Here is a 25,146-nt window from a genome sequence, read left to right as displayed (position 1 = left end):
CGACAATTGGTTTGACTCGAGAATCGGTTTTAATGGAGAATCGGTTTGAATGGAGAATCGTGTTAAATCGAATCGTCAACCCAGGAATCGGAATCAAATCGAATTGTTAGGTGCCTTGAGATGATTAACTCCCCTATTCAGAGTGTACAAAAAAATCGATTCACATCCGACGGCCATTCTTATTTTCCCGATTGTAAACCGTTTCGTAATTTTCAAAAATCAATTAAAAAATATATTTCTTTTTTATGTTTTTCCAAATAATATTTTTTTTTTAACTTGGTTTGAATGGAGAATCGGTTTAAATCGAGAACCGGTTTGATTCGAGAATCGGTTTGAATCGAGAACTGGTTTGAATCGAGAATCGGTTTGAATGGAGAATCGTGCTGAATCGAATTGTCAACCAAGGAATCGGAATCAGATCGCAGCGTTAGGTGCCTTGAGATGAGTAACTCCCCTATTCGGAGTGTACAAAAAATCGATTCACATCCGACGGGCGATTCTTATTTTCCCGATTCTAAACCGGGTCGTAATTTTCAGAAAATCAATTAAAAAATATATAAATTTTTTATGTTTTTCCCAATAACGATCAACTTTTTTTAAATTGGTTTGAATCGAGAATCGGTTTAAACCGAGAATCGGTTTAAATCGAGAATCGGTTTGAATCGACAATTGGTTTGACTCGAGAATCGGTATTAAAAGGAGAATCGGTTTGAATGGAGAATCGTGTTGAATCGAATCGTCAACCCAGGAATCTGAATCAGATTGAATCGTTAGGTGCCTTGAGATGATTAACTCCCCTATTCGGAGTGTACAAAAAAATCGATTCACATCCGACGGGCGATTCTTATTTTCCCGATTGTAAACCGTTTCGTAATTTTCAAAAATCAGTTAAAAAATATATTTATTTTTTATGTTTTTCCAAATAAATTTTTTTTTAAAAATGGGTTTGAATCGAGAATCAGTTTGAATAGAGAACCGGTTTGAATCGAGAATCGGTTTGAATGGAGAATCGTGCTGAATCTAATTGTCAACCCAGGAATCGGAATCAGATCGAAGCGTTAGGTGCCTTGAGATGATTAACTCCCCTATTCGGAGTGTACAAAAAATCGATTCACATCCGACGGGCGATTCTTATTTTCCCGATTCTAAACCCAGACGTAATTTTCAAAAATCAATTAAAAAATATATTCATTTTTTATGTTTTTCCCAATAACGATCAACTTTTTTTAAATCAGTTTAAATCGAGAATCGGTTTAAACTGAGAATCGGTTTAAATCGAGAATCGGTTTGAATCGACAATTGGTTTGACTCGAGAATCGGTATTAAATGGAGAATCGGTTTGAATGGAGATTCGTGTTGAATCGAATCGTCAACCCAGGAATCGGAATCAGATTGAGTCGTTAGGTGCCTTGAGATGATTAACTCCCCTATTCGGAGTGTACAAAAAAATCGATTCACATCTGACGGGCGATTCTTATTTTCCCGATTGTAAACCGTTTCATAATTTTCAAAAATCAGTTAAAAAATATATTTCTTTTTTATGTTTTTCCAAATAATTAAAAAAAAAAAAATTGGTTTGAATCAAGAATCGGTTTGAATAGAGAGCCGGTTTGAATCGAGAATCGTGCTGAATCGAATTGTCAACCCAGGAATCGGAATCAGATCGAAGCGTTAGGTGCCTTGAGATGATTAACTCCCCTATTCGGAGTCTACAAAAAATCGATTCACATCCAACGGGCGATTCTTATTTTCCCGATTCTAAACCGAGTCGTAATTTTCAGAAAATCAATTAAAAAATATATAAATTTTTTATGTTTTTCCCAATAACGATCAACTTTTTTTAAATTGGTTTGAATCGAGAATCGGTTTAAACCGAGAATCGGTTTAAATCGAGAATCGGTTTGAATCGACAATTGGTTTGACTCGAGAATCGGTATTAAAAGGAGAATCGGTTTGAATGGAGAATCGTGTTGAATCGAATCGTCAACCCAGGAATCTGAATCAGATTGAATCGTTAGGTGCCTTGAGATGATTAACTCCCCTATTCGGAGTGTACAAAAAAATCGATTCACATCCGACGGGCGATTCTTATTTTCCCGATTGTAAACCGTTTCGTAATTTTCAAAAATCAGTTAAAAAATATATTTATTTTTTATGTTTTTCCAAATAAATTTTTTTTTAAAAATTGGTTTGAATCGAGAATCAGTTTGAATAGAGAACCGGTTTGAATCGAGAATCGGTTTGAATGGAGAATCGTGCTGAATCTAATTGTCAACCCAGGAATCGGAATCAGATCGAAGCGTTAGGTGCCTTGAGATGATTAACTCCCCTATTCGGAGTGTACAAAAAATCGATTCACATCCGACGGGCGATTCTTATTTTCCCGATTCTAAACCCAGACGTAATTTTCAAAAATCAATTAAAAAATATATTCATTTTTTATGTTTTTCCCAATAACGATCAACTTTTTTTAAATCAGTTTAAATCGAGAATCGGTTTAAACTGAGAATCGGTTTAAATCGAGAATCGGTTTGAATCGACAATTGGTTTGACTCGAGAATCGGTATTAAATGGAGAATCGGTTTGAATGGAGATTCGTGTTGAATCGAATCGTCAACCCAGGAATCGGAATCAGATTGAGTCGTTAGGTGCCTTGAGATGATTAACTCCCCTATTCGGAGTGTACAAAAAAATCGATTCACATCTGACGGGCGATTCTTATTTTCCCGATTGTAAACCGTTTCATAATTTTCAAAAATCAGTTAAAAAATATATTTCTTTTTTATGTTTTTCCAAATAATTAAAAAAAAAAAAAATGGTTTGAATCAAGAATCGGTTTGAATAGAGAGCCGGTTTGAATCGAGAATCGTGCTGAATCGAATTGTCAACCCAGGAATCGGAATCAGATCGAAGCGTTAGGTGCCTTGAGATGATTAACTCCCCTATTCGGAGTGTACAAAAAATCGATTCACATCCAACGGGCGATTCTTATTTTCCCGATTCTAAACCGAGTCGCAATTTTCAAAAATCAATTAAAAAATATATTATTTTGTTATGTTTTTCCCAATAACAATCAACTTTTTTAAAATTGGTTTGAATCGAGAATCGGTTTAAATTGAGAATCGGTTTGAATCGACAATTGGTTTGACTCGAGAATCGGTTTGAATGGAGAATCGGTTTGAATGGAGAATCGTGTTGAATCAAATCGTCAACCCAGGAATCGGAATCAGATCGAATCGTTAGGTGCCTTCAGATGATTAACTCCCCTATTCGGAGTGTACAAAAAAATCGATTCACATCCGACGGGCGATTCTTATTTTCCCGATTGTAAACCGTTTCGTAATTTTCAAAAATCAATTAAAAAATATATTACTTTTTTATGTTTTTCCAAATAATAATATTTTTTAAAATTGTTTTGAATCGAGAATCGGTTTGAATCGAGAACCGGTTTGAATCGAGAATCGGTTTGAATGGGGGAATCGTGCTGAATCGAATTGTCAACCCAGGAATCGGAATCAGATCGAAGCGTTAGGTGCCTTGAGATGATTCGGAGTGTACAAAAAATCGATTCACATCCGACAGGTGATTCTTATTTTCCCGATTCTAAACCGATTCGTAATTTTCAAAAATCAATTAAAAAATATATACATTTTTTATGTTTTTCCCAATAACAATAAAACATTTTAAAATCGGTTTGAATCAAGAATCTTGCTGAATCGAATCGGTTATGTGCCCAAAGAGTCACACTAGTAGCGTCTATGATAGAGCGGGTGCCAGGGGGACCTTCTGGAAAGGGCCTCCCTTCTTCTCCGGGTGATTGTCAGACCAGCTTCCTCTTTGTATATCCGTGAAAATGGCTTGGCAGGGCGCGTCGGGGGTCTACGTGCAACCTTGTGCTGAGTTTAGAACCGAACAGAACGTCAAAGAAGTCGTTAAGGAGAATCATGGCTCTTGGATATTTGGTAGCCCGTGCGGGAGACGCTTCAAATAGGGCGGTGAGACCTCCCCTTCCCCCGCCACCCACCTGCGGACTAAGGTCACATGGGGCGAAGGAGGCAACGTCAGACCGGTGGGCGTCCACAGGCTCTACCTCCCACAAAGTCCAAAAAGTCTTCAGTCAGACGGTTCCGGTCTTGCTGCTCACCCACGAGCTCCGTCTCGGTAATAAATGGGTGTGGGCGAGGGCTGGCCGGCGACTAGTCGGCTGCGCTCGGTGAGACGAGGACCCACGTGGTCTCCCTCCCTCCGTCAGTCCGTTGGTGTATTTATATGTCTCTTATCTAATATGGCTCCTGAGTGCTTTTTCCTTCTCAAAAAGCGTCGAGTGTACAAGCTTTGTTCCTCCCGACCACTCGGTGCGAGTAACGGCACTGCTGTGTGGGTACGTACGGTACATGTGTGGGTACGTACCGTACATATGGCAAAGAATGGCATGTTCACGTAGAAAATATGGCTGATGTGGTCACAAAGGTGCTCCGTGATTGGTGGCTGTCACTACACTAATTAGAAGAGCCTAAACCTCGTCACAAGAACTCTACTTCTAGCAGCTGTCCATCTTCTGGCTTGGTGCGCTCACACCGTCACCTCGTTTTTGCTCCCCGTCCGGATCCCCTGACTGCCGCCCCCTCCGCCGGCCCCCGATCCCCCGCCGCCGCTGCCACCGCCCCCTCCCGGGATGAAGTGCAGCTGCTCGATGGTGTTCTGCCGCTTAGCCGCGAAGGCCATCCTCCTGGCGCTGTGGCCCCCCAGCGTTCCCGTCCCCATGACGACGCCCGCCGCCCCGGGCATCTCCCCTGCCCAGCCCATCCCCCCGGCAATGTGGCCGCTCATGCCCGGGTTCCTCTCCTGCTCCCTGCCGGAGGTCGGGTGAGAGTTCATCTTGATCATGTGGTGGCGGTCCAGGGAGGGCGTGGCGCACACGTTCTGCTGGGACTGGGCCTTCTGCTGGCGAGGCAAGGTGGGGACGCCGCCCCCTCCTGTGTGGGCGTACGGGTCGACCACCCCCATCCCGCCCATCCTCTCCTCCAAGTGGTCTGGGGACATGAGCAACCGTTCCTGCCTGTCCTGCCTGTCCTGCCTGTCTTGCCTGTCTTGCCTGTCTTGCCTGTCCTGCCGGTCCTGCCTGTCCTGCCTGTCTTGCCTGTCTTGCCTGTCCTGCCGGTCCTGCCTGTCCGGCCTGTCCTGGGTCTTGCGGGTAAGTGTCTGTGTGTTGGAGTTCTTACCAGAGGCAACCATGGCTTTGTAGTACTGGTGCTGCTGGTTCTTGGACATGCGGGACAAGGTTCCAGTGTTACCGGGGACGTCCCCCATGTTGAGCAGCTGGTCGGTGGACTTCACCTTCCGCGCAGGTTTGGAGAGGGTGTCGTAATTGGGGTTGTACTGGGGCTCCGGGGGATCCAGCGGGTATGGATTGGGGGTGGGCGAAGCCGGCATGCCGGAGGGCGGCGGCGGGATCCAGGGTCGGGTGGCATGCCTGGGGAGAGTGCCTCTCCCGCCGAGGGTGTAGTCCCCGCCCCAGTGGAGGTGGTGCTGGGAGGACTGAAGTGCCGGCTGGGCGGTGTGCGGGCGCCGCTTGGTGGTGCAGTACCCAGACGAGTACTCGTCCAGACCTTTTTCTGAAAGCCAAAGCACATTTCTCTGACTTGTTGCGGGGATTCAAGAGCGGCGGGGAGACCGGGGTGGGACATTAGTCCTCGCCGGGCACTTACCGAGCCGCTTGAGCGAGGAGTATCTGTTGAGTTCCGGCTTGGTGGCGCTCTCGTAGGAGGGCGGCAGCTGAGCGAGGTTGTGCAGCGAGTGGTGGAAGGCGGGCTGGGACTTGGTGTTGTTGTGCTTGCTGGAGAGCAGGGTGCCCCCCGCCGCCAGCTGAGTGTTGTTCATGCGAGGCGTGCGTTCTGCCAGACCACACGGGACACAAGAACCAAGGCGTTAGATCGTGGAGCAGCAGAGTTTCATTTGCGGACATCGTGGATCGACTGCGATATCACCGCTGTCTTTGTTTACGTGTCTCTCTAAGACTAGTGGTACGCAGGCTCCCTCTTGTGGTGCGCCAAATAATCACTTCATGAAATATTCCAACACAGTGTGACTGTTCAAACCGTGTGTAATGCTACAACGACCGAAAATATTGAACATACTTGTTAAATAAAACCTCTGCTTTGTTTTTAACGAATACTTTGTCTACTACGCTACTGTACTTTAATGTTGGTCATTACTTGGAGAGACACGTGTTTCCTGAGTTCCAAAGTTTGAGAACCACTGATCCAGATCATCTCAAGATCTATTTGTCGATATGAAGTTAAATATCTTTAAAAAAAATATTTCCCCCCATTTTTGTCATTGAAACTCTTGTTTTTTTTAATTGCAAAACCACCAAATTGTTCCTAAAACATATCTTAAAGTAGAATATTTGATGTAAAGTAATTGGAACCTTAAATAGATCAATAATTCATAACAACATTGATATTAATTTAGTATTTATTTTTGAGTAATGACAGTTTTTTACAAAAAAAAAAAAGCGACACTAAAGGTCTTGTGGACCCAAAAGGGTCCCACTAATAAAAGTGTTAAGAATAAGTATTTTTTTTAAATTTTCTTTACTTAAATCTCTACTTAAAATTCAGATCCATCCGTCGGTTATCAGAGTTGGTTTTTTTTCATGTGTTTTGCTCTTTGTCAAAGAAGAGCAAAGAAGAGAATAAGTCAAATATATATATTTTTTTACTTTCAATTCTTTAGTCTCTAGATTAACTTCAGATATTATAATTTTTCATTATTTTTTAAATGTATTTATTTGTTATTTATACCATTTTTGTCAAAGGAAACTTTTTTAAAAAATGACAAACACAAATCATTCATTATCTTCACCTAACAATTATTCAAAGTGGAATATTTGATGTAAAGTAATTGGAGCCTTAAATAGATCAATAATTCATAACAACATTTATTTTAACTTATTATTATTTTTTGAGCAAAGACAGGTTTTTCAAAAAATAAATCACACTTAAGGTCCTGGGGACCCAAAAGGCCTCCGTCATGACAATTTTAAAAATAAGTAAAATATATATATATATTTTTTAACTTTCAACGCTTTAGTCTCGAGATTAACTTCCGATATTATTATTTATTTTCTTTTTTTTAAAATTATTTATACCATTTTTGTCAAAATAAACTTTGTTTTTTAAATGACAAACCATAAAATATTCATCATCTTCATCAAAAAAATATTTCAAAGTGTAATATTTGATGTAAAGTAATTGGAGCCTTAAATAGATCAATAATTCATAACAACATTGATTTTAATGTATTATTATTTTTTGAGCAAAGACAGGCTTTAAAAAAAATAAGTCACACTAAAGGTCCCGGGGACCCAAAAAGGCCTCAGTCATGAAAGTGTTAAAAATAAGTATATTATTTTGTATTATTTTTTTTACTTTCAATGCTTTAGTCTTTAGATCAACTTCAGATATTATAATTGTTCATATCTTTTATTTCTTTTTTTTTTTATTTGTATAATTTTTGTCAAAAGAAACTTTGTTTTTTAAATGACAAACACAAAATACTCATTATATTCGACAAAAATATTTCAAAGTGCAATATTTGATGTAAAGTAATTGGAGCCTTAAATAGATGAATAATTCATAACAACACTGATTTAAAAAAAATGTTGGAGCAATGGTAGGTTTTTCATAAATAAGTCACACTAAAGGTCCTGGAGACCCAAAAAGGCCTCAGTCATGAAAGTGTTAGAAATAAGTAAAAAAAAAATTATTATTTTTTTTTTAACTTTCAATGCTTTAGTCTCTAGATTAACTTCAGATATTATAATTTTTCATTATATTTTTTTTCTTTGTTATTTATAGCATTTTTGTCAAACAAAACTTTGTTTTTTAAATGACAAACACACAAAATATTCATTATCTTCACCCCAAAAAAATATTTCAAAGTGGAATATTGGATGTAAAGTAATTGGAGCCTTAAATAAGCCAATAATTCATAACAACGTTGATTTTAATTTATTATTATTTTTTGAGCAAAGACAGGCTTTTCAAAAATAAATCACACTAAAGGTCCTGGGGACCCAAAAAAGCGTTAAAAAATAAGTCAAATATTATTTAATTTTTTTTACTTTCTATTTTTTAGTCTTTAGATCAATTTCAGATATTATAATTTTTCATTATTATTTTTTTTCATTTTTTGTCATTTCTGAGTTTGTTAAACGTTTTGTGTCCCAAAGCCGCTATTTGAGAAGCACTGAATTAGCATATTAGCATGCTAATGTGATTTTAAGGAGAGTTTTAAAGTGGGCCTTACCGATGGTCGCCGTGTGTTTGGGGCTGGATCCTGACGAGTGGATGAAGTTGTGCTGAACATTCCCCACTGCCCTCAAAAATGAAAAGGTTTAAATGAGTGGATGCCACAGCCACACCTCCATGTTGTTCACAACTGATAGCGCCGCCGTAATAAATAAAAAGACTCGCTCACGTCGGTTGTCCTTGCTGGGAAGTCCCGAGGTGTAGAGGTTTTTAGGAGCTCTGCCCAGCGTCCCCTGGCCGTCCCCCACAGCCAAGGCCAGGCTGTTGTTCCTCTCGTCCTGCTGGACCGGACTGGACTGGTGTCGCAACATGTCCACCAGGGCCCTGGACACAGGCCATGTGTCAAGAGAGACGCAAACGCTAACCTAGCATGATGTTTCAGTTACAATTCTTGCAAAGATGCTAACCTAGCATGATGTTTCAGTTCAAATGCCAGCAAAGATGCTAACCTAGCATGGTGTTTCTATCAAAATGCCAGCAAAGATGCTAACCTAGCATGGTGTTTCTATCAAAATGCCAGCAAAGATGCTAACCTAGCATGGTGTTTCTATCAAAATGCCAGCAAAGATGCTAACCTAGCATGGTGTTTCTATCAAAATGCCAGCAAAGATGCTAACCTAGCATGGTGTTTCTATCAAAATGCCAGCAAAGATGCTAACCTAGCTTGATGCTTCTGTTACATTTCTAGCAAAGATGCTAACCTAGCATGATGTTTCTTTTAAATGCCAGCAAAGATGCTAACCTAGCATGATGTTTCTGTTAAATGCCAGCAAAGATGGTAACCTAGCATGATGCTTCTTTTAGAAGGCTTGCAAAGATGCTAACCTAGCATGATGTTTCAGTTAAATTGCCTGCAAAGATGCTAACCTATCATGATGTTTCTTTTAAAATGCTAGCAAATATGCTAACCCAGCCTGATGTTTCTGTTAAAATGCCAGCAAAGATGCTAACCTAACATGATGTTTCTGTTACAATTCTAGCAAAGATGCTAACCTAGCATGACGTTTCAGTTAAATTGCCTGCAAAGATGCTAACCTAGCATGATGTTCCTTTTAAAATGCCAGCAAAGATGCTAACCTAGCCTGATGTTTCTGTTAAAATGCCAGCAAATATGCTAACCTAACATGATGTTTCTGTTACAATTCTAGCAAAGATGCTAACCCAGCATGGTGTTTCTGTTACAATTCTAGTAAAGATGCTAACCTAGCATGGTGTTTCTATCAAAATGCCAGCAAAGATGCTAACCTAACATGATGTTTCTGTTACAATTCTAGCAAAGATGCTAACCTAGCATGACGTTTCAGTTAAATTGCCTGCAAAGATGCTAACCTACCATGATGTTCCTTTTAAAATGCCAGCAAAGATGCTAACCTAGCCTGATGTTTCTGTTAAAATGCCAGCAAAGATGCTAACCTAACATGATGTTTCTGTTACAATTCTAGCAAAGATGCTAACCCAGCATGGTGTTTCTGTTACAATTCTAGTAAAGATGCTAACCTAGCATGGTGTTTCTATCAAAATGCCAGCAAAGATGCTAACCTAGCCTGATGTTTCTGTTAAATGCCAGCAAAGATGCTAACCTAGCATGATGTTTCTGTTTAAAACTTCAAATGCCTGTAAAGATGCTAACCTAGCACGATGTTTCAGTTCAAATGCTTGCAAAGATGCTAACCTAGCATGTTGTTTCTGTTAAATGCCAGCAAAGATGCTAACCTAGCATGATGTTTCTGTTCAAAACTTCAAATGCCTGTAAAGATGCTAACCTAGCACGATGTTTAAGTTCAAATGCTTGCAAAGATGCTAACCTAGCCTGATGTTTCTGTTAAATGCCAGCAAAGATGCTAACCTAGCAGGATGTTTCTTTTAGAAGACTTGCAAAGATGCTAACCTAGCATGATGTTTCTGTTCAAAACTTCAAATGCCTGTAAAGATGCTAACCTAGCACGATGTTTCAATTCAAATGCCAGCAAAGATGCTAACCTAGTCTGATGTTTCTGTTAAAATGCCAGCAAAGATGCTAACCTAGCATGATGCTTCTGTTAAAATGTGGGTGTTAGCATGTAGCTCACACAGCTATGCTACCGTTGCTAGCGTCTGCTACATAAAATCTCTCCCAGCCGATGACTAAGAGAACTATTTGGTCGCACAGCAGGAAGTCCGAAATGTGTGTGAAAGGTCACCTGGGCATGTTGAGGTCTCGCTGGTGGGCTTCCTGTTGCACCTTGTTGAAGACCACCTTGATGCCCACGGCCACGGCCACCATGAACACCACCACGCCCCCGATCACGAAGCCCGTGTAGTGGCTCTGCTGCCTCAGCGGGTCCACGTCCGGGTCGGAGCCCGGCTCATCCTCCAGAACCAAAGCGGGGGACTCGGTCTTGGCCCACTCGGGGGAGTCGTAGTTCTTGCAGCTGTCCTGCTTCAGCTGCCGGTTCCGGTCCGGGCAGCAGAAGCGGTAGTGGCAGGTCCCGCAGCAGTAGATGTAGGTGTCCTTGGAGCAGTTGAAGGCGCTGTCGAACTGTCCCATTACGTCATAGTAGCCCTGGCACACGTCCATCCACACGTCCATCAGGCGCGGGGACACCTGGGCCGCGCCCAGCGGGGGCGCCAGCGCCTCGGCCGAGGTCACGTTCTTGGGGAACATGACCTGGGCCGCCGCTCGGGGCGGCGCCTCCTCCGGGACTCTCTCAGGGGGGTTGGCCCTGCTCCTGGAGCGAGGGGCGGGCGGAGTCGGGGCGGGGTCCGGGGCGGCGGCGGGGATGTGGGCGCCGAGGAGGGAGAGGAGGGCGAGGAGTCGGAGATTGGCAGCAAGCGTCATTCTGACATGGTTAAGACGCCGTGCAGTTCTTGAGGATTTGGTCACCCAAAGGTTTTATGGCTTGGAAAGGTTTTTGCGGTCACAGTCAGGGAGGAGCGTGACGCGCCAGGAGACCACTGAGAACAGATTCAGGCGCCCTAAAGTGCCTCATGATGTCAATAACTCCTGACCAAGATCTTGTCCAGCAGGTGGCAGTATTCTTGCCCCCTCAAAGCATGCAGCAAAAAGTCTTGGGAGCACTTCTGGGTCCTCCTACATTCCTGGGCTGACGGCGGAACTGAAGGTGAAGGCGTGTTCCTCCTGGGGAACATTCAGAGGAGGCACTCGTAATCACGCTGCCCTTGTAGACACGCCTCCTCGTTAGGCATACTGTGCTCGCCGCGAGGCGTTCAGGCGCGAGGGGCCAAGACAGGAAGTGGTTGGCAGCCGGGGGCCAAGAGAGGAAGTGAGGGACGCGGCGAGCCCTGGCCCACGGTGCGAGCTCGCCTTCGCCAAATGTGCCATTTAAGGCGGGACCTCCATCACTTTTGTGTGAGAAGGTTTTTGTGTCAGGAGGAGAAATGATAATTACAGGAAATTATCACAAATGCGCGTAGGCACGTATGGAAGGGGAGCGGGGGGGGGGGGGGGGGCAAGGGGGGCAGAAAGAGACAAAGCAGTTTGGATTCTTCTTCTACACTCTCACGTCGAGCCAGAGAAGACCATGGAACACATCTGCAACACACAGGAGACACTTTTATGGCACCTTTATGGACATTCACAACTAAGGGATCTTTCATTGGACCAAAAGCTCCTTCCATTTGCCCAAAAAGTCTTTTAAGTGGCCCAAAAGGTCCTTCGATTGGACCAAAAGGTCCTTCAATTGGACCAAAAGGTCCTTCGATTGGACCAAACAGTCCTTAGATTGGACCAAAAGGTCTTTTCAGTGGGCCAAAAGGTCCTTCGATTGGATCAAACGGTCCTTAGATTGGCCCAAAAGGTCTTTTAAGTGGCCCAAAAGGTCCTTCGATTGGACCAAACAGTCCTTAGATTGGCCCAAAAGGTCTTTTAAGTGGCCCAAAAGGTCCTTCGATTGGATCAAACGGTCCTTCGATTGGACCAGACAGTCCTTCGATTGAACCAAACGGTCCTTAGATTGGACCAAAAGGTCTTTTAAGTGGCCCAAAATGTCCTTCGATTGGCCCAAGAGGTCCTTCGATTGGACCAGACAGTCTTTCGATTGAACCAAACGGTCCTTAGATTGTCCCAAAAGGTATTTTAAGTGGCCCAAAAGGTCCTTCGATTGGCCCAAGAGGTCCGTCGATTGGACCGAACGGTCCTTAGTTGGCCCAAAAGGTCTTTTAAGTGGCCCAAAAGGTCCTTCGATTGGACCGAACGGTCCTTCGATTGGACCAAAAAGTCCTTCGATTGGACCAAATGGTCCTTCGGTTGGCCCAAAAGGTCTTTTAAGTGGCCCAAAAGTTCCTTCGATTGGACCAAAAGATCCTTCGATTGGACCAAACGGTCCTTAGATTGGACCAAAAGCTCTTTTAAGTGGCCCAAAAGGTCCTTCGATTGGCCCAAGAGGTCCTTCGATTGGCCCAAAAGATTCTTCGATTGGACCAAACGGTCCTTAGATTGGACCAAAAGGTCTTTTAAGTGGCCCAAAAGGTCCTTCAATTGGCCCAAGAGGTCCGTCGATTGGACAGAACGGTCCTTAGCCCAAAAGGTCTTTTAAGTGGCCCAAAAGGTCCTTCGATTGGACCAAACGGTCCTTCGGTTGGCCCAAAAGGTCTTTTAAGTGGCCCAAAAGATCCTTCGATTGGACCAAATGTTCCTTAGATTGGACCAAAAGGTCTTTTAAGTGGCCCAAAAGGTCCTTCGATTGGCCCAAAAGATCCTTCAATTGGACCGAACGGTCCTTAGATTGGACCAAAAGCTCTTTTAAGTGGCCCAAAAGGTCCTTCGATTGGCCCAAGAGATCCTTCGATTGGCCCAAAAGATTCTTCGATTGGACCAAACGGTCCTTAGATTGGACCAAAAGGTCTTTTAAGTGGCCCAAAAGGTCCTTCGATTGGCCCAAGAGGTCCTTCGATTGACCAGACAGTCCTTCAATTAGACCAAACGGTCCTTAGATTGGACCCAAAAAGTCTTTTAAGTGGCCCAAAAGGTCCTTCGATTGGACCAAGAGGTCCTTCGATTGGACCAAACGGTCCTTCGATTGGACCAAACGGTCTTTGAAGTGGCCCAAAAGATCCTTCGATTGGCCCAAAAGGTCCTTCGATTGGACCAAACGGTCCTTCGATTGGACCAAAAGGTCTTTTAAGTGTCTCAACAGGTCCTTCGATTGGCCCAAGAGGTCCTTCGATTGGACCAGACAGTTCTTCGATTGGACCAAAAGGTCCTTAGATTGGACCCAAAAGGCCTTTTAAGTGTCCCAATAGGTCCTTTCGATTGGCCCAAAAGGTCCTTCGATTGGACCAAAAGGTCTTTTAAGTGGCCCAAAAGATCCTTCGATTGGCCCAAAAGGTCCTTCGATTGGACCAAACGGTCCTTAGATTGGACCAAAAGGTCTTTTAACTGTCCCAACAGGTCCTTCGATTGGCCCGAGAGGTCCTTGGATTGGACCAGACAGTCCTTCGATTGGACCAAACGGTCCTTAGATTGGACCCAAAAGGTCTTTTAAGTGGCCCAAAAGGTCCTTCGATTGGCCCAAGAGGTCCTTCGATTGGACCAAACAGTCCTTAGATTGGCCCAAAAGGTCTTTTAAGTGGCCCTTTTGGCCAAACGGTCCTTCGATTGGACCGAACGGTCCTTTGATTGGACCAAACAGTCCTTAGATTGGCCCAAAAGGTCTTTTAAGTGGCCCTTTTGGCCAAACGGTCCTTCGATTAGACCGAACGGTCCTTTGATTGGACCAAACAGTCCTTTGATTGGACCAAACGGTCCTTAGATTGGCCCAAAAGGACTTTTAAGTGGCCCAAAAGATCCTTCGATTGGACCAAATGTTCCTTCGATTGGCCCAAAAGATCCTTCGATTGGACCAAACGGTCCTTAGATTGGACCGAACGGTCCTTCGATTGGACCAGACAGTCCTTCGATTGGACCAAGCGGTCCTTAGATTGTCCCAAAAGGTCTTATAAATGGCCCAATAGGTCCTTCGATTGGACCGAACGTTCCTTCGATTGGACCAAACGGTCCTTCGATTGGACCAAAAGGTCTTTTAACTGGCCCAAAGGATCCTTCGATTGGACCAAACGGTCCTTAGATTGGACCAAAAAGTTTTTTAAGTGGCCCAAAAGGTCCTTCGATTGGCCCAAAAGGTCCTTCGATTGGCCCAAAAGGTCTTTTATCTGGCCCAAAAGATCCTTCGATTTGACCAAACGGTCCTTATATTGGACCAAAATGTCTTTTAAGTGGCCCAAAAGGTTCTTCAGTTGGCCCAAACGATCCTACGATTGGACCAAACGATCCTTCGATTGGACCAAACGGTCTTTCGATTGGACCAAACTGTCCTTATGTTGGCCCAAACGGTCTTTTAAGTGGCCCAAAAGGTCCTTCGATTGGACCAAACGGTCCTTCGATTGGACCAAACGGTCCTTAAATTGGACCAAAAGGTCTTTTAAGTGGACACAAAAGGTCTTTCGGTTGGCCCAAAAGGTCCTTCGATTGGACCAGACAGTCCTTCGATTGGACCAAGCAGTCCTTAGATTGTCCCAAAAGGTCTTTTAAGTGGCCCAAAAGGTCCTTCGATTGGACCGAACGGTCCTTCGATTGGACTGAATGGTCCTTCGATTGGACCAAACGGTCCTTTGATTGGACCAAACGGTCCTTCGATTGGCCCAAAAGGTCTTTTATCTGGCCCAAAGGATCCTTCGATTGGACCAAACGGTCCTTATATTGGCCCAAACGGTCTTTTAAGTGGCCCAAAAGGTCCTTCGATTGGACCGTACGGTCCTTCGATTGGACCAGACAGTCCTTCGATTGGACCAAGCGGTCCTTAGATTGTCCCAAAAGGTCTTTTAAGTGGCCCAAAAGGTCCTTCGATTGGACCGAACGGTCCTTCGATTGGACCGAATGGTCCTTCAATTGGACCAAACGGTCCTTTGATTGGACCAAACGGTCCTTCGATTGGCCCAAAAGGTCTTTTAACTGGCCCAAAGGATCCTTCGATTGGACCAAACGGTCCTTAGATTGTCCCAAAAGGTCTTTTAAGTGGCCCAAAAGGTCCTTCGATTGGACCGAACGGTCCTTCGATTGGACTGAATGGTCCTTCGATTGGACCAAACGGTCCTTTGATTGGACCAAACGGTCCTTCGATTGGCCCAAAAGGTCTTTTATCTGGCCCAAAGGATCCTTCGATTGGACCAAACGGTCCTTATATTGGCCCAAACGGTCTTTTAAGTGGCCCAAAAGGTCCTTCGATTGGACCGAACGGTCCTTCGATTGGACCAGACAGTCCTTCGATTGGACCAAGCGGTCCTTAGATTGTCCCAAAAGGTCTTTTAAGTGGCCCAAAAGGTCCTTCGATTGGACCGAACGGTCCTTCGATTGGACCGAATGGTCCTTCAATTGGACCAAACGGTCCTTTGATTGGACCAAACGGTCCTTCGATTGGCCCAAAAGGTCTTTTAACTGGCCCAAAGGATCCTTCGATTGGACCAAACGGTCCTTATATTGGCCCAAAAGGTCTTTTAAGTGGCCCAAAAGGTCCTTCGATTGGACCGAACGGTCCTTCGATTGGACCAGACAGTCCTTCGATTGGACCAAGCGGTCCTTAGATTGTCCCAAAAGGTCTTTTAAGTGGCCCAAAAGGTCCTTCGATTGGACCGAACGGTCCTTCGATTGGACCGAACGGTCCTTCGATTGGACAGAATGGTCCTTCGATTGGACCAAACGGTCCTTCGATTGGCCCAAAAGGTCTTTTACTGGCCCAAAGGATCCTTCGATTGGACCAAACGGTCCTTATATTGGCCCAAACGGTCTTTTACGTGGCCCAAAAGGTCCTTCGATTGGACCAAACGGTCCTTCGATTGGACCAAAAGGTCTTTTAAGTGTCTCAACAGGTCCTTCGATTGGCCCAAGAGGTCCTTCGATTGGACCAGACAGTTCTTCGATTGGACCAAAAGGTCCTTAGATTGGACCCAAAAGGCCTTTTAAGTGTCCCAATAGGTCCTTTCGATTGGCCCAAAAGGTCCTTCGATTGGACCAAAAGGTCTTTTAAGTGGCCCAAAAGATCCTTCGATTGGCCCAAAAGGTCCTTCGATTGGACCAAACGGTCCTTAGATTGGACCAAAAGGTCTTTTAACTGTCCCAACAGGTCCTTCGATTGGCCCGAGAGGTCCTTGGATTGGACCAGACAGTCCTTCGATTGGACCAAACGGTCCTTAGATTGGACCCAAAAGGTCTTTTAAGTGGCCCAAAAGGTCCTTCGATTGGCCCAAGAGGTCCTTCGATTGGACCAAACAGTCCTTAGATTGGCCCAAAAGGTCTTTTAAGTGGCCCTTTTGGCCAAACGGTCCTTCGATTGGACCGAACGGTCCTTTGATTGGACCAAACAGTCCTTAGATTGGCCCAAAAGGTCTTTTAAGTGGCCCTTTTGGCCAAACGGTCCTTCGATTAGACCGAACGGTCCTTTGATTGGACCAAACAGTCCTTTGATTGGACCAAACGGTCCTTAGATTGGCCCAAAAGGACTTTTAAGTGGCCCAAAAGATCCTTCGATTGGACCAAATGTTCCTTCGATTGGCCCAAAAGATCCTTCGATTGGACCAAACGGTCCTTAGATTGGACCGAACGGTCCTTCGATTGGACCAGACAGTCCTTCGATTGGACCAAGCGGTCCTTAGATTGTCCCAAAAGGTCTTATAAATGGCCCAATAGGTCCTTCGATTGGACCGAACGTTCCTTCGATTGGACCAAACGGTCCTTCGATTGGACCAAAAGGTCTTTTAACTGGCCCAAAGGATCCTTCGATTGGACCAAACGGTCCTTAGATTGGACCAAAAAGTTTTTTAAGTGGCCCAAAAGGTCCTTCGATTGGCCCAAAAGGTCCTTCGATTGGCCCAAAAGGTCTTTTATCTGGCCCAAAAGATCCTTCGATTTGACCAAACGGTCCTTATATTGGACCAAAATGTCTTTTAAGTGGCCCAAAAGGTTCTTCAGTTGGCCCAAACGATCCTACGATTGGACCAAACGATCCTTCGATTGGACCAAACGGTCTTTCGATTGGACCAAACTGTCCTTATGTTGGCCCAAACGGTCTTTTAAGTGGCCCAAAAGGTCCTTCGATTGGACCAAACGGTCCTTAAATTGGACCAAAAGGTCTTTTAAGTGGACACAAAAGGTCTTTCGGTTGGCCCAAAAGGTCCTTCGATTGGACCAGACAGTCCTTCGATTGGACCAAGCGGTCCTTAGATTGTCCCAAAAGGTCTTTTAAGTGGCCCAAAAGGTCCTTCGATTGGACCGAACGGTCCTTCGATTGGACTGAATGGTCCTTCGATTGGACCAAACGGTCCTTTGATTGGACCAAACGGTCCTTCGATTGGCCCAAAAGGTCTTTTATCTGGCCCAAAGGATCCTTCGATTGGACCAAACGGTCCTTATATTGGCCCAAACGGTCTTTTAAGTGGCCCAAAAGGTCCTTCGATTGGACCGTACGGTCCTTCGATTGGACCAGACAGTCCTTCGATTGGACCAAGCGGTCCTTAGATTGTCCCAAAAGGTCTTTTAAGTGGCCCAAAAGGTCCTTCGATTGGACCGAACGGTCCTTCGATTGGACCGAATGGTCCTTCAATTGGACCAAACGGTCCTTTGATTGGACCAAACGGTCCTTCGATTGGCCCAAAAGGTCTTTTAACTGGCCCAAAGGATCCTTCGATTGGACCAAACGGTCCTTAGATTGTCCCAAAAGGTCTTTTAAGTGGCCCAAAAGGTCCTTCGATTGGACCGAACGGTCCTTCGATTGGACTGAATGGTCCTTCGATTGGACCAAACGGTCCTTTGATTGGACCAAACGGTCCTTCGATTGGCCCAAAAGGTCTTTTATCTGGCCCAAAGGATCCTTCGATTGGACCAAACGGTCCTTATATTGGCCCAAACGGTCTTTTAAGTGGCCCAAAAGGTCCTTCGATTGGACCGAACGGTCCTTCGATTGGACCAGACAGTCCTTCGATTGGACCAAGCGGTCCTTAGATTGTCCCAAAAGGTCTTTTAAGTGGCCCAAAAGGTCCTTCGATTGGACCGAACGGTCCTTCGATTGGACCGAATGGTCCTTCAATTGGACCAAACGGTCCTTTGATTGGACCAAACGGTCCTTCGATTGGCCCAAAAGGTCTTTTAACTGGCCCAAAGGATCCTTCGATTGGACCAAACGGTCCTTATATTGGCCCAAAAGGTCTTTTAAGTGGCCCAAAAGGTCCTTCGATTGGACCGAACGGTCCTTCGATTGGACCAGACAGTCCTTCGATTGGACCAAGCGGTCCTTAGATTGTCCCAAAAGGTCTTTTAAGTGGCCCAAAAGGTCCTTCGATTGGACCGAACGGTCCTTCGATTGGACCGAACGGTCCTTCGATTGGACAGAATGGTCCTTCGATTGGACCAAACGGTCCTTCGATTGGCCCAAAAGGTCTTTTACTGGCCCAAAGGATCCTTCGATTGGACCAAACGGTCCTTATATTGGCCCAAACGGTCTTTTACGTGGCCCAAAAGGTCCTTCGATTGGACCAAACGGTCCTTCGATTGGACCAAACGGTCCTTAAATTGGACCAAAAGGTCTTTTAAGTGGACACAAAAGGTCTTTCGGTTGGGCCAAAAGGTATTTTAACTGGCCCAAAGGATCCTTCGATTGGACCAAACGGTCCTTCGATTGGACCAAACGGTCTTTGAAGTGGCCCAAAAGATCCTTCGATTGGCCCAAAAGGTCCTTCGATTGGACCAAACGGTCCTTCGATTGGACCAAAAGGTCTTTTAAGTGTCTCAACAGGTCCTTCGATTGGCCCAAGAGGTCCTTCGATTGGACCAGACAGTTCTTCGATTGGACCAAAAGGTCCTTAGATTGGACCCAAAAGGCCTTTTAAGTGTCCCAATAGGTCCTTTCGATTGGCCCAAAAGGTCCTTCGATTGGACCAAAAGGTCTTTTAAGTGGCCCAAAAGATCCTTCGATTGGCCCAAAAGGTCCTTCGATTGGACCAAACGGTCCTTAGATTGGACCAAAAGGTCTTTTAACTGTCCCAACAGGTCCTTCGATTGGCCCGAGAGGTCCTTGGATTGGACCAGACAGTCCTTCGATTGGACCAAACGGTCCTTAGATTGGACCCAAAAGGTCTTTTAAGTGGCCCAAAAGGTCCTTCGATTGGCCCAAGAGGTCCTTCGATTGGACCAAACAGTCCTTAGATTGGCCCAAAAGGTCTTTTAAGTGGCCCTTTTGGCCAAACGGTCCTTCGATTGGACCGAACGGTCCTTCGATTAGACCGAACGGTCCTTTGATTGGACCAAACAGTCCTTTGATTGGACCAAACGGTCCTTAGATTGGCCCAAAAGGACTTTTAAGTGGCCCAAAAGATCCTTCGATTGGACCAAATGTTCCTTCGATTGGCGCAAAAGATCCTTCGATTGGACCAAACGGTCCTTAGATTGGACCGAACGGTCCTTCGATTGGACCAGACAGTCCTTCGATTGGACCAAACGGTCCTTAGATTGGACCAAAAAGTTTTTTAAGTGGCCCAAAAGGTCCTTCGATTGGCCCAAAAGGTCCTTCGATTGGCCCAAAAGGTCTTTTATCTGGCCCAAAAGATCCTTCGATTTGACCAAACGGTCCTTATATTGGACCAAAATGTCTTTTAAGTGGCCCAAAAGGTTCTTCAGTTGGCCCAAACGATCCTACGATTGGACCAAACGATCCTTCGATTGGACCAAACGGTCTTTCGATTGGACCAAACTGTCCTTATGTTGGCCCAAACGGTCTTTTAAGTGGCCCAAAAGGTCCTTCGATTGGACCAAACGGTCCTTCGATTGGACCAAACGGTCCTTAAATTGGACCAAAAGGTCTTTTAAGTGGACACAAAAGGTCTTTCGGTTGGCCCAAAAGGTCCTTCGATTGGACCAGACAGTCCTTCGATTGGACCAAGCGGTCCTTAGATTGTCCCAAAAGGTCTTTTAAGTGGCCCAAAAGGTCCTTCGATTGGACCGAACGGTCCTTCGATTGGACTGAATGGTCCTTCGATTGGACCAAACGGTCCTTTGATTGGACCAAACGGTCCTTCGATTGGCCCAAAAGGTCTTTTATCTGGCCCAAAGGATCCTTCGATTGGACCAAACGGTCCTTATATTGGCCCAAACGGTCTTTTAAGTGGCCCAAAAGGTCCTTCGATTGGACCGTACGGTCCTTCGATTGGACCAGACAGTCCTTCGATTGGACCAAGCGGTCCTTAGATTGTCCCAAAAGGTCTTTTAAGTGGCCCAAAAGGTCCTTCGATTGGACCGAACGGTCCTTCGATTGGACCGAATGGTCCTTCAATTGGACCAAACGGTCCTTTGATTGGACCAAACGGTCCTTCGATTGGCCCAAAAGGTCTTTTAACTGGCCCAAAGGATCCTTCGATTGGACCAAACGGTCCTTAGATTGTCCCAAAAGGTCTTTTAGGTGGCCCAAAAGGTCCTTCGATTGGACCGAACGGTCCTTCGATTGGACTGAATGGTCCTTCGATTGGACCAAACGGTCCTTTGATTGGACCAAACGGTCCTTCGATTGGCCCAAAAGGTCTTTTATCTGGCCCAAAGGATCCTTCGATTGGACCAAACGGTCCTTATATTGGCCCAAACGGTCTTTTAAGTGGCCCAAAAGGTCCTTCGATTGGACCGAACGGTCCTTCGATTGGACCAGACAGTCCTTCGATTGGACCAAGCGGTCCTTAGATTGTCCCAAAAGGTCTTTTAAGTGGCCCAAAAGGTCCTTCGATTGGACCGAACGGTCCTTCGATTGGACCGAATGGTCCTTCAATTGGACCAAACGGTCCTTTGATTGGACCAAACGGTCCTTCGATTGGCCCAAAAGGTCTTTTAACTGGCCCAAAGGATCCTTCGATTGGACCAAACGGTCCTTATATTGGCCCAAAAGGTCTTTTAAGTGGCCCAAAAGGTCCTTCGATTGGACCGAACGGTCCTTCGATTGGACCAGACAGTCCTTCGATTGGACCAAGCGGTCCTTAGATTGTCCCAAAAGGTCTTTTAAGTGGCCCAAAAGGTCCTTCGATTGGACCGAACGGTCCTTCGATTGGACCGAACGGTCCTTCGATTGGACAGAATGGTCCTTCGATTGGACCAAACGGTCCTTCGATTGGCCCAAAAGGTCTTTTACTGGCCCAAAGGATCCTTCGATTGGACCAAACGGTCCTTATATTGGCCCAAACGGTCTTTTACGTGGCCCAAAAGGTCCTTCGATTGGACCAAACGGTCCTTCGATTGGACCAAGCGGTCCTTAAATTGGACCAAAAGGTCTTTTAAGTGGACACAAAAGGTCTTTCGGTTGGGCCAAAAGGTATTTTAACTGGCCCGAAGGATCCTTCGATTGGACCAAATGGTCCTTAGATTGGACCAAAAGGTCTTTTTAGTGGCCCAAAAGGTCCTTTGATTGGCCCAAAAGGTCCTTCGATTGGCCCAAAATGTCTTTTAACTGGCCCAAAGGATCCTTCGATTGGACCAAACGGTCCTTATATTGGCCCAAAAGGTCCTTCAGTTGGCCCAAAAGATCCTTCGATTGGACCAAACGGTCCTTCGATTGGACCAAACTGTCCTTATGTTGGCCCAAACGGTCTTTTAAGTGGCCCAAAAGGTCCTTCGATTGGACCAAACGGTCCTTCGATTGGCCCAAATGGTCCTTCGTTTGGCCTAAAAGGTGTTTTATTTGGCTCAAAAGGTCCTTCGTTTGGCCTGAAAAGGTTCTTCAATTGGCCCAAAAGATCTTTTGATTGTCCCAAAAGGTCCTTCATTTGGCCCAAAATAAGTCATTTAATTACCCCAAAAGATCTTTTGTTTGGCCCAACAGGTCCTTCGATTGGACCAAAAGGTCCTTCAAGAGGCACAAAAGGTCCTTCGGTTGGCCCAAATGCTCCTTCGATTGGACAAAAAAGGTCCTTCACGTGGCCCAAATGGTCCTTCGATTGGACCAAACGGTCCTTAAATTGGACCAAAAGGTCTTTTAAGTGGACACAAAAGGTCTTTCGGTTGGCCCAAAACTGTCCTTATGTTGACCCAAACGGTCTTTTAAGTGGCCCAAAAGGTCCTTCGATTGGACCAAACGGTCCTTCGATTGGCCCAAATGGTCCTTCGTTTGGCCTAAAAGGTGTTTTATTTGGCTCAAAAGGTCCTTCGTTTGGCCTCAAAAAGTCCTTCAAGGTTCTTCAATCACCCCAAAAGATCTTTTGATTGTCCCAAAAGGTCCTTCATTTGGCCCAAAAGGTATTTATCTGGTCCAATAAGTCATTTAATTACCCCAAAAGGTCTTTTGTTTGGCCCAACAGGTCCTTCGATTGGACCAAAAGGTCCTTCAAGAGGCACAAAAGGTCCTTTGGTTGGCCCAAATGCTCCTTCGATTGGACTAAAAAGGTCCTTCAAGTGGCCCAAATGCTCCTTCGATTGGACTAAAAAGGTCCTTTAAGTGGCCCAAAAGTTCCTTCGATTGGCCCAAATGGTCCTTCGATTGGCCTGAAAAGGTCCTTCAATTGGCCCAAAAGGTCCTTTAACTGGCCCAAAAGGTCATTTATTTGGCTCACAAGGTCATTTGATTGGCCAAAAAGGTCCTTCCATTGGCCTAAAAATGTCCTTCATTTGGCCCAAAAGGTCCTTCGATTGGACCAAAAGGTCCTTTGATTGGCCCAAATGGTCCTTTGATTGGCCTAAAAATGTCCTTCAATTGGCCCAAAATGTCCTTTAACTGGCCCAAAAGGTCATTTATTTGGCGCAAAAGGTCCTTTGATTTGCCTAAAAGGTCCTTCCATTGACCTAAAAATGTCCTTCAATTGGCCCAAATGGTCCTTTAACTGGCCTAAAAGGTATTTTATTTGACTCAAAAGGTCCTTAGGTTGGACCAAATGGTCCTTCCATTGGCCTAAAAAGGTCCTTCAACTGGCCCAAAAGGTCCTTTAACTGGCCCAAAAGGTATTTTATTCAGCGCAAAAGGTTTTTCAATTGGCCTAAAAGGTCTTTTGATTGTCCCAAAAGGTCTTTCAATTGGCCCAAAGGGTCATTTACTTAGCCCAAAAGGTCATTCGATTGGCCAAGCAAGTACTTTATCAGGCCCAACACATCCTTTAAGTGGCCCAAAAGGTCCTTTATTTTCCCAAAAGGTCCTTTAGGTGGCCCAAAAGGTCCTTATATTGGACCAAACGGTCCTTAGATTGGCCCAAAGGGTCTTTTAAGTGGCCCAAAAGGTCATTTAACTGGCCCATAAAGTCCTTTCACTGGCCCAAAAGGTCCTTTAAGTGACCATTTAAAAGGTTCAAAAGATCCTTTAACTGGCCCAAAAGGTTATTTAAGTTGCCCAAAGGGTCCTTTAAATCGCCGCTTAACAGGCCCAAAATCCTGGCAAAATGTTTGGCTACACGACTTAAGTCTGTTTTGTCAAATATTATTCACCAAGATCAATCAGGCTTCCTACAAGGAAGAAACATAGGAAACAATATTAGACAGTTATTACAAATTACAGAAAATTATAATATGGAAAATAAAAGAGGATTCATTTTTGTAGCCGACCTGGAGAAAGCTTATGACAAAATTAGCTTGGATTTTATTTGTAAAAGCTTAGTTTTTTTCAATTTTGGCAACTCCTTATCACACTGGATCAAGACGCTATATAATAAAACTAACTGTAGAATGATCAATAATGGATACATCTCTGGGACAATACCTCTATTAAGAGGTCTAAAACAAGGGTGCCCTTTGTCTCCATACTTATGTATTATTGCTATGGAAATATTGGCGATTAAAGTTAGATTGAATACAAATATTGAAGGGCTCAGTAATAATAATATTGAAAGTAAAATAACAATGTATGCAGACGATACAAGCTTCTTTATAAGCCCCAATCCTCATTGTTTGCGAAACCTTCTTGATCTTTTGGACATATTTTCACAGCAATCTGGGCTTAAGCTAAATTATGATAAATGTAAAATATTAAGGATCGGAAATCTAAAGGGAACGTCCTTTCGAGTGGAATGCAAAGTGCCTGTTTTGTGGACAGATGGACCAGTTAACATACTTGGTGTTGTTGTCCCAGAGAACCTGGAAGATCTAGGCTCAGTAAATTATGATAATCGACTAAGAAAGCTGGATAAAATTATGCAATTATGGAAAGGGAAATCCTTAACCTTGTATGGTAAAATATCTATCGTCAACTCGTTAATTATTCCTCAATTTATTTATTTGTTTTTGTCATTACCAGCTTCATCACAAAACTTTTTTAAGATTTATGAGCGAAGGGTCTTGGATTTTGTCTGGGACGGCAAACCAGAAAAGATTAAAAGAAAGGTTCTGTACAATGAATATGAATATGGGGGCCTGAAACTTCTCAGCCTTGAAGCTATGTGTCTGTCTTTAAAAGCATCAATTGTTCCAAAGATGTATTTAAACACTGAGTGGTACACAAGTGTCCTGTTGGACAAAAAACAAGAAAAAAGAGATGATATTTTGCAGCACATAATATGGATGAACTCTAATATTGTAATAGATGGAAAGCCTTTCTTTTGGAAAAATATGATTGAAAGAGGAATCATTTTTGTCAATGATATAATCAATTAAAATGGTAAAATTATGAAATATGATGAATTTAGAACTATGTATGGTGATGCTTGTTAAAGCTTTTCATTTCATCAACTAACTGGAGTCATTGGGAAAAGATGGAAACAAATTAATTATGAAACTACTAAATTATTAGTTTGTAAACCTCTAATAAGAAATTCTAGTTGGCAAAAAGGAACGAAAATAAATAGAAAAATATATAAGTTTTATTTAATAAAGAAATCTTTGAAGGCTGCCTCA

The 25,146-nt window shown here is 44.2% G+C and overlaps 1 protein-coding gene across 1 annotated transcript; it reads right to left on the bottom strand.

Moving 5' to 3' along the window:
- Nucleotides 1-3,099: 3,099 nt before the first annotated feature.
- LOC133660570 (uncharacterized) lies at nucleotides 3,100-11,716 on the bottom strand. Its single transcript, XM_062064122.1, has 5 exons — nucleotides 10,496-11,716; nucleotides 8,485-8,639; nucleotides 8,314-8,379; nucleotides 5,709-5,894; nucleotides 3,100-5,615 (listed from the first exon to the last, which is right to left on the bottom strand). The coding sequence occupies exons 1-5, from the start codon at nucleotides 11,131-11,133 to the stop codon at nucleotides 4,573-4,575; spliced, it is 2,088 nt and encodes a 695-aa protein (XP_061920106.1). The 5' UTR covers nucleotides 11,134-11,716; the 3' UTR covers nucleotides 3,100-4,572.
- Nucleotides 11,717-25,146: the final 13,430 nt, after the last annotated feature.

Source organism: Entelurus aequoreus, linkage group LG11, assembly GCF_033978785.1.
Source record: "Entelurus aequoreus isolate RoL-2023_Sb linkage group LG11, RoL_Eaeq_v1.1, whole genome shotgun sequence".
NCBI classification, from domain to species: Eukaryota; Metazoa; Chordata; class Actinopteri; order Syngnathiformes; family Syngnathidae; genus Entelurus; species Entelurus aequoreus.
This window is presented reverse-complemented; position numbering and strand designations above follow the sequence as displayed.

What these genes read in the sequence shown, in the direction of transcription:
- LOC133660570 (XM_062064122.1), bottom strand. Translation starts at nt 11,133, where the DNA reads ATGACGCTTGCTGCCAATCTCCGACTCCTCGCCCTCCTCTCCCTCCTC. An exon ending in CGAGACCTCAACATGCCCAG is followed by an intron (nt 8,640 to 10,495) that starts GTGACCTTTCAC and finishes GCCTGTGTCCAG; the next exon opens with GGCCCTGGTGGACATGTTGC. An exon ending in TCCCAGCAAGGACAACCGAC is followed by an intron (nt 8,380 to 8,484) that starts GTGAGCGAGTCT and finishes TTTTGAGGGCAG; the next exon opens with TGGGGAATGTTCAGCACAAC.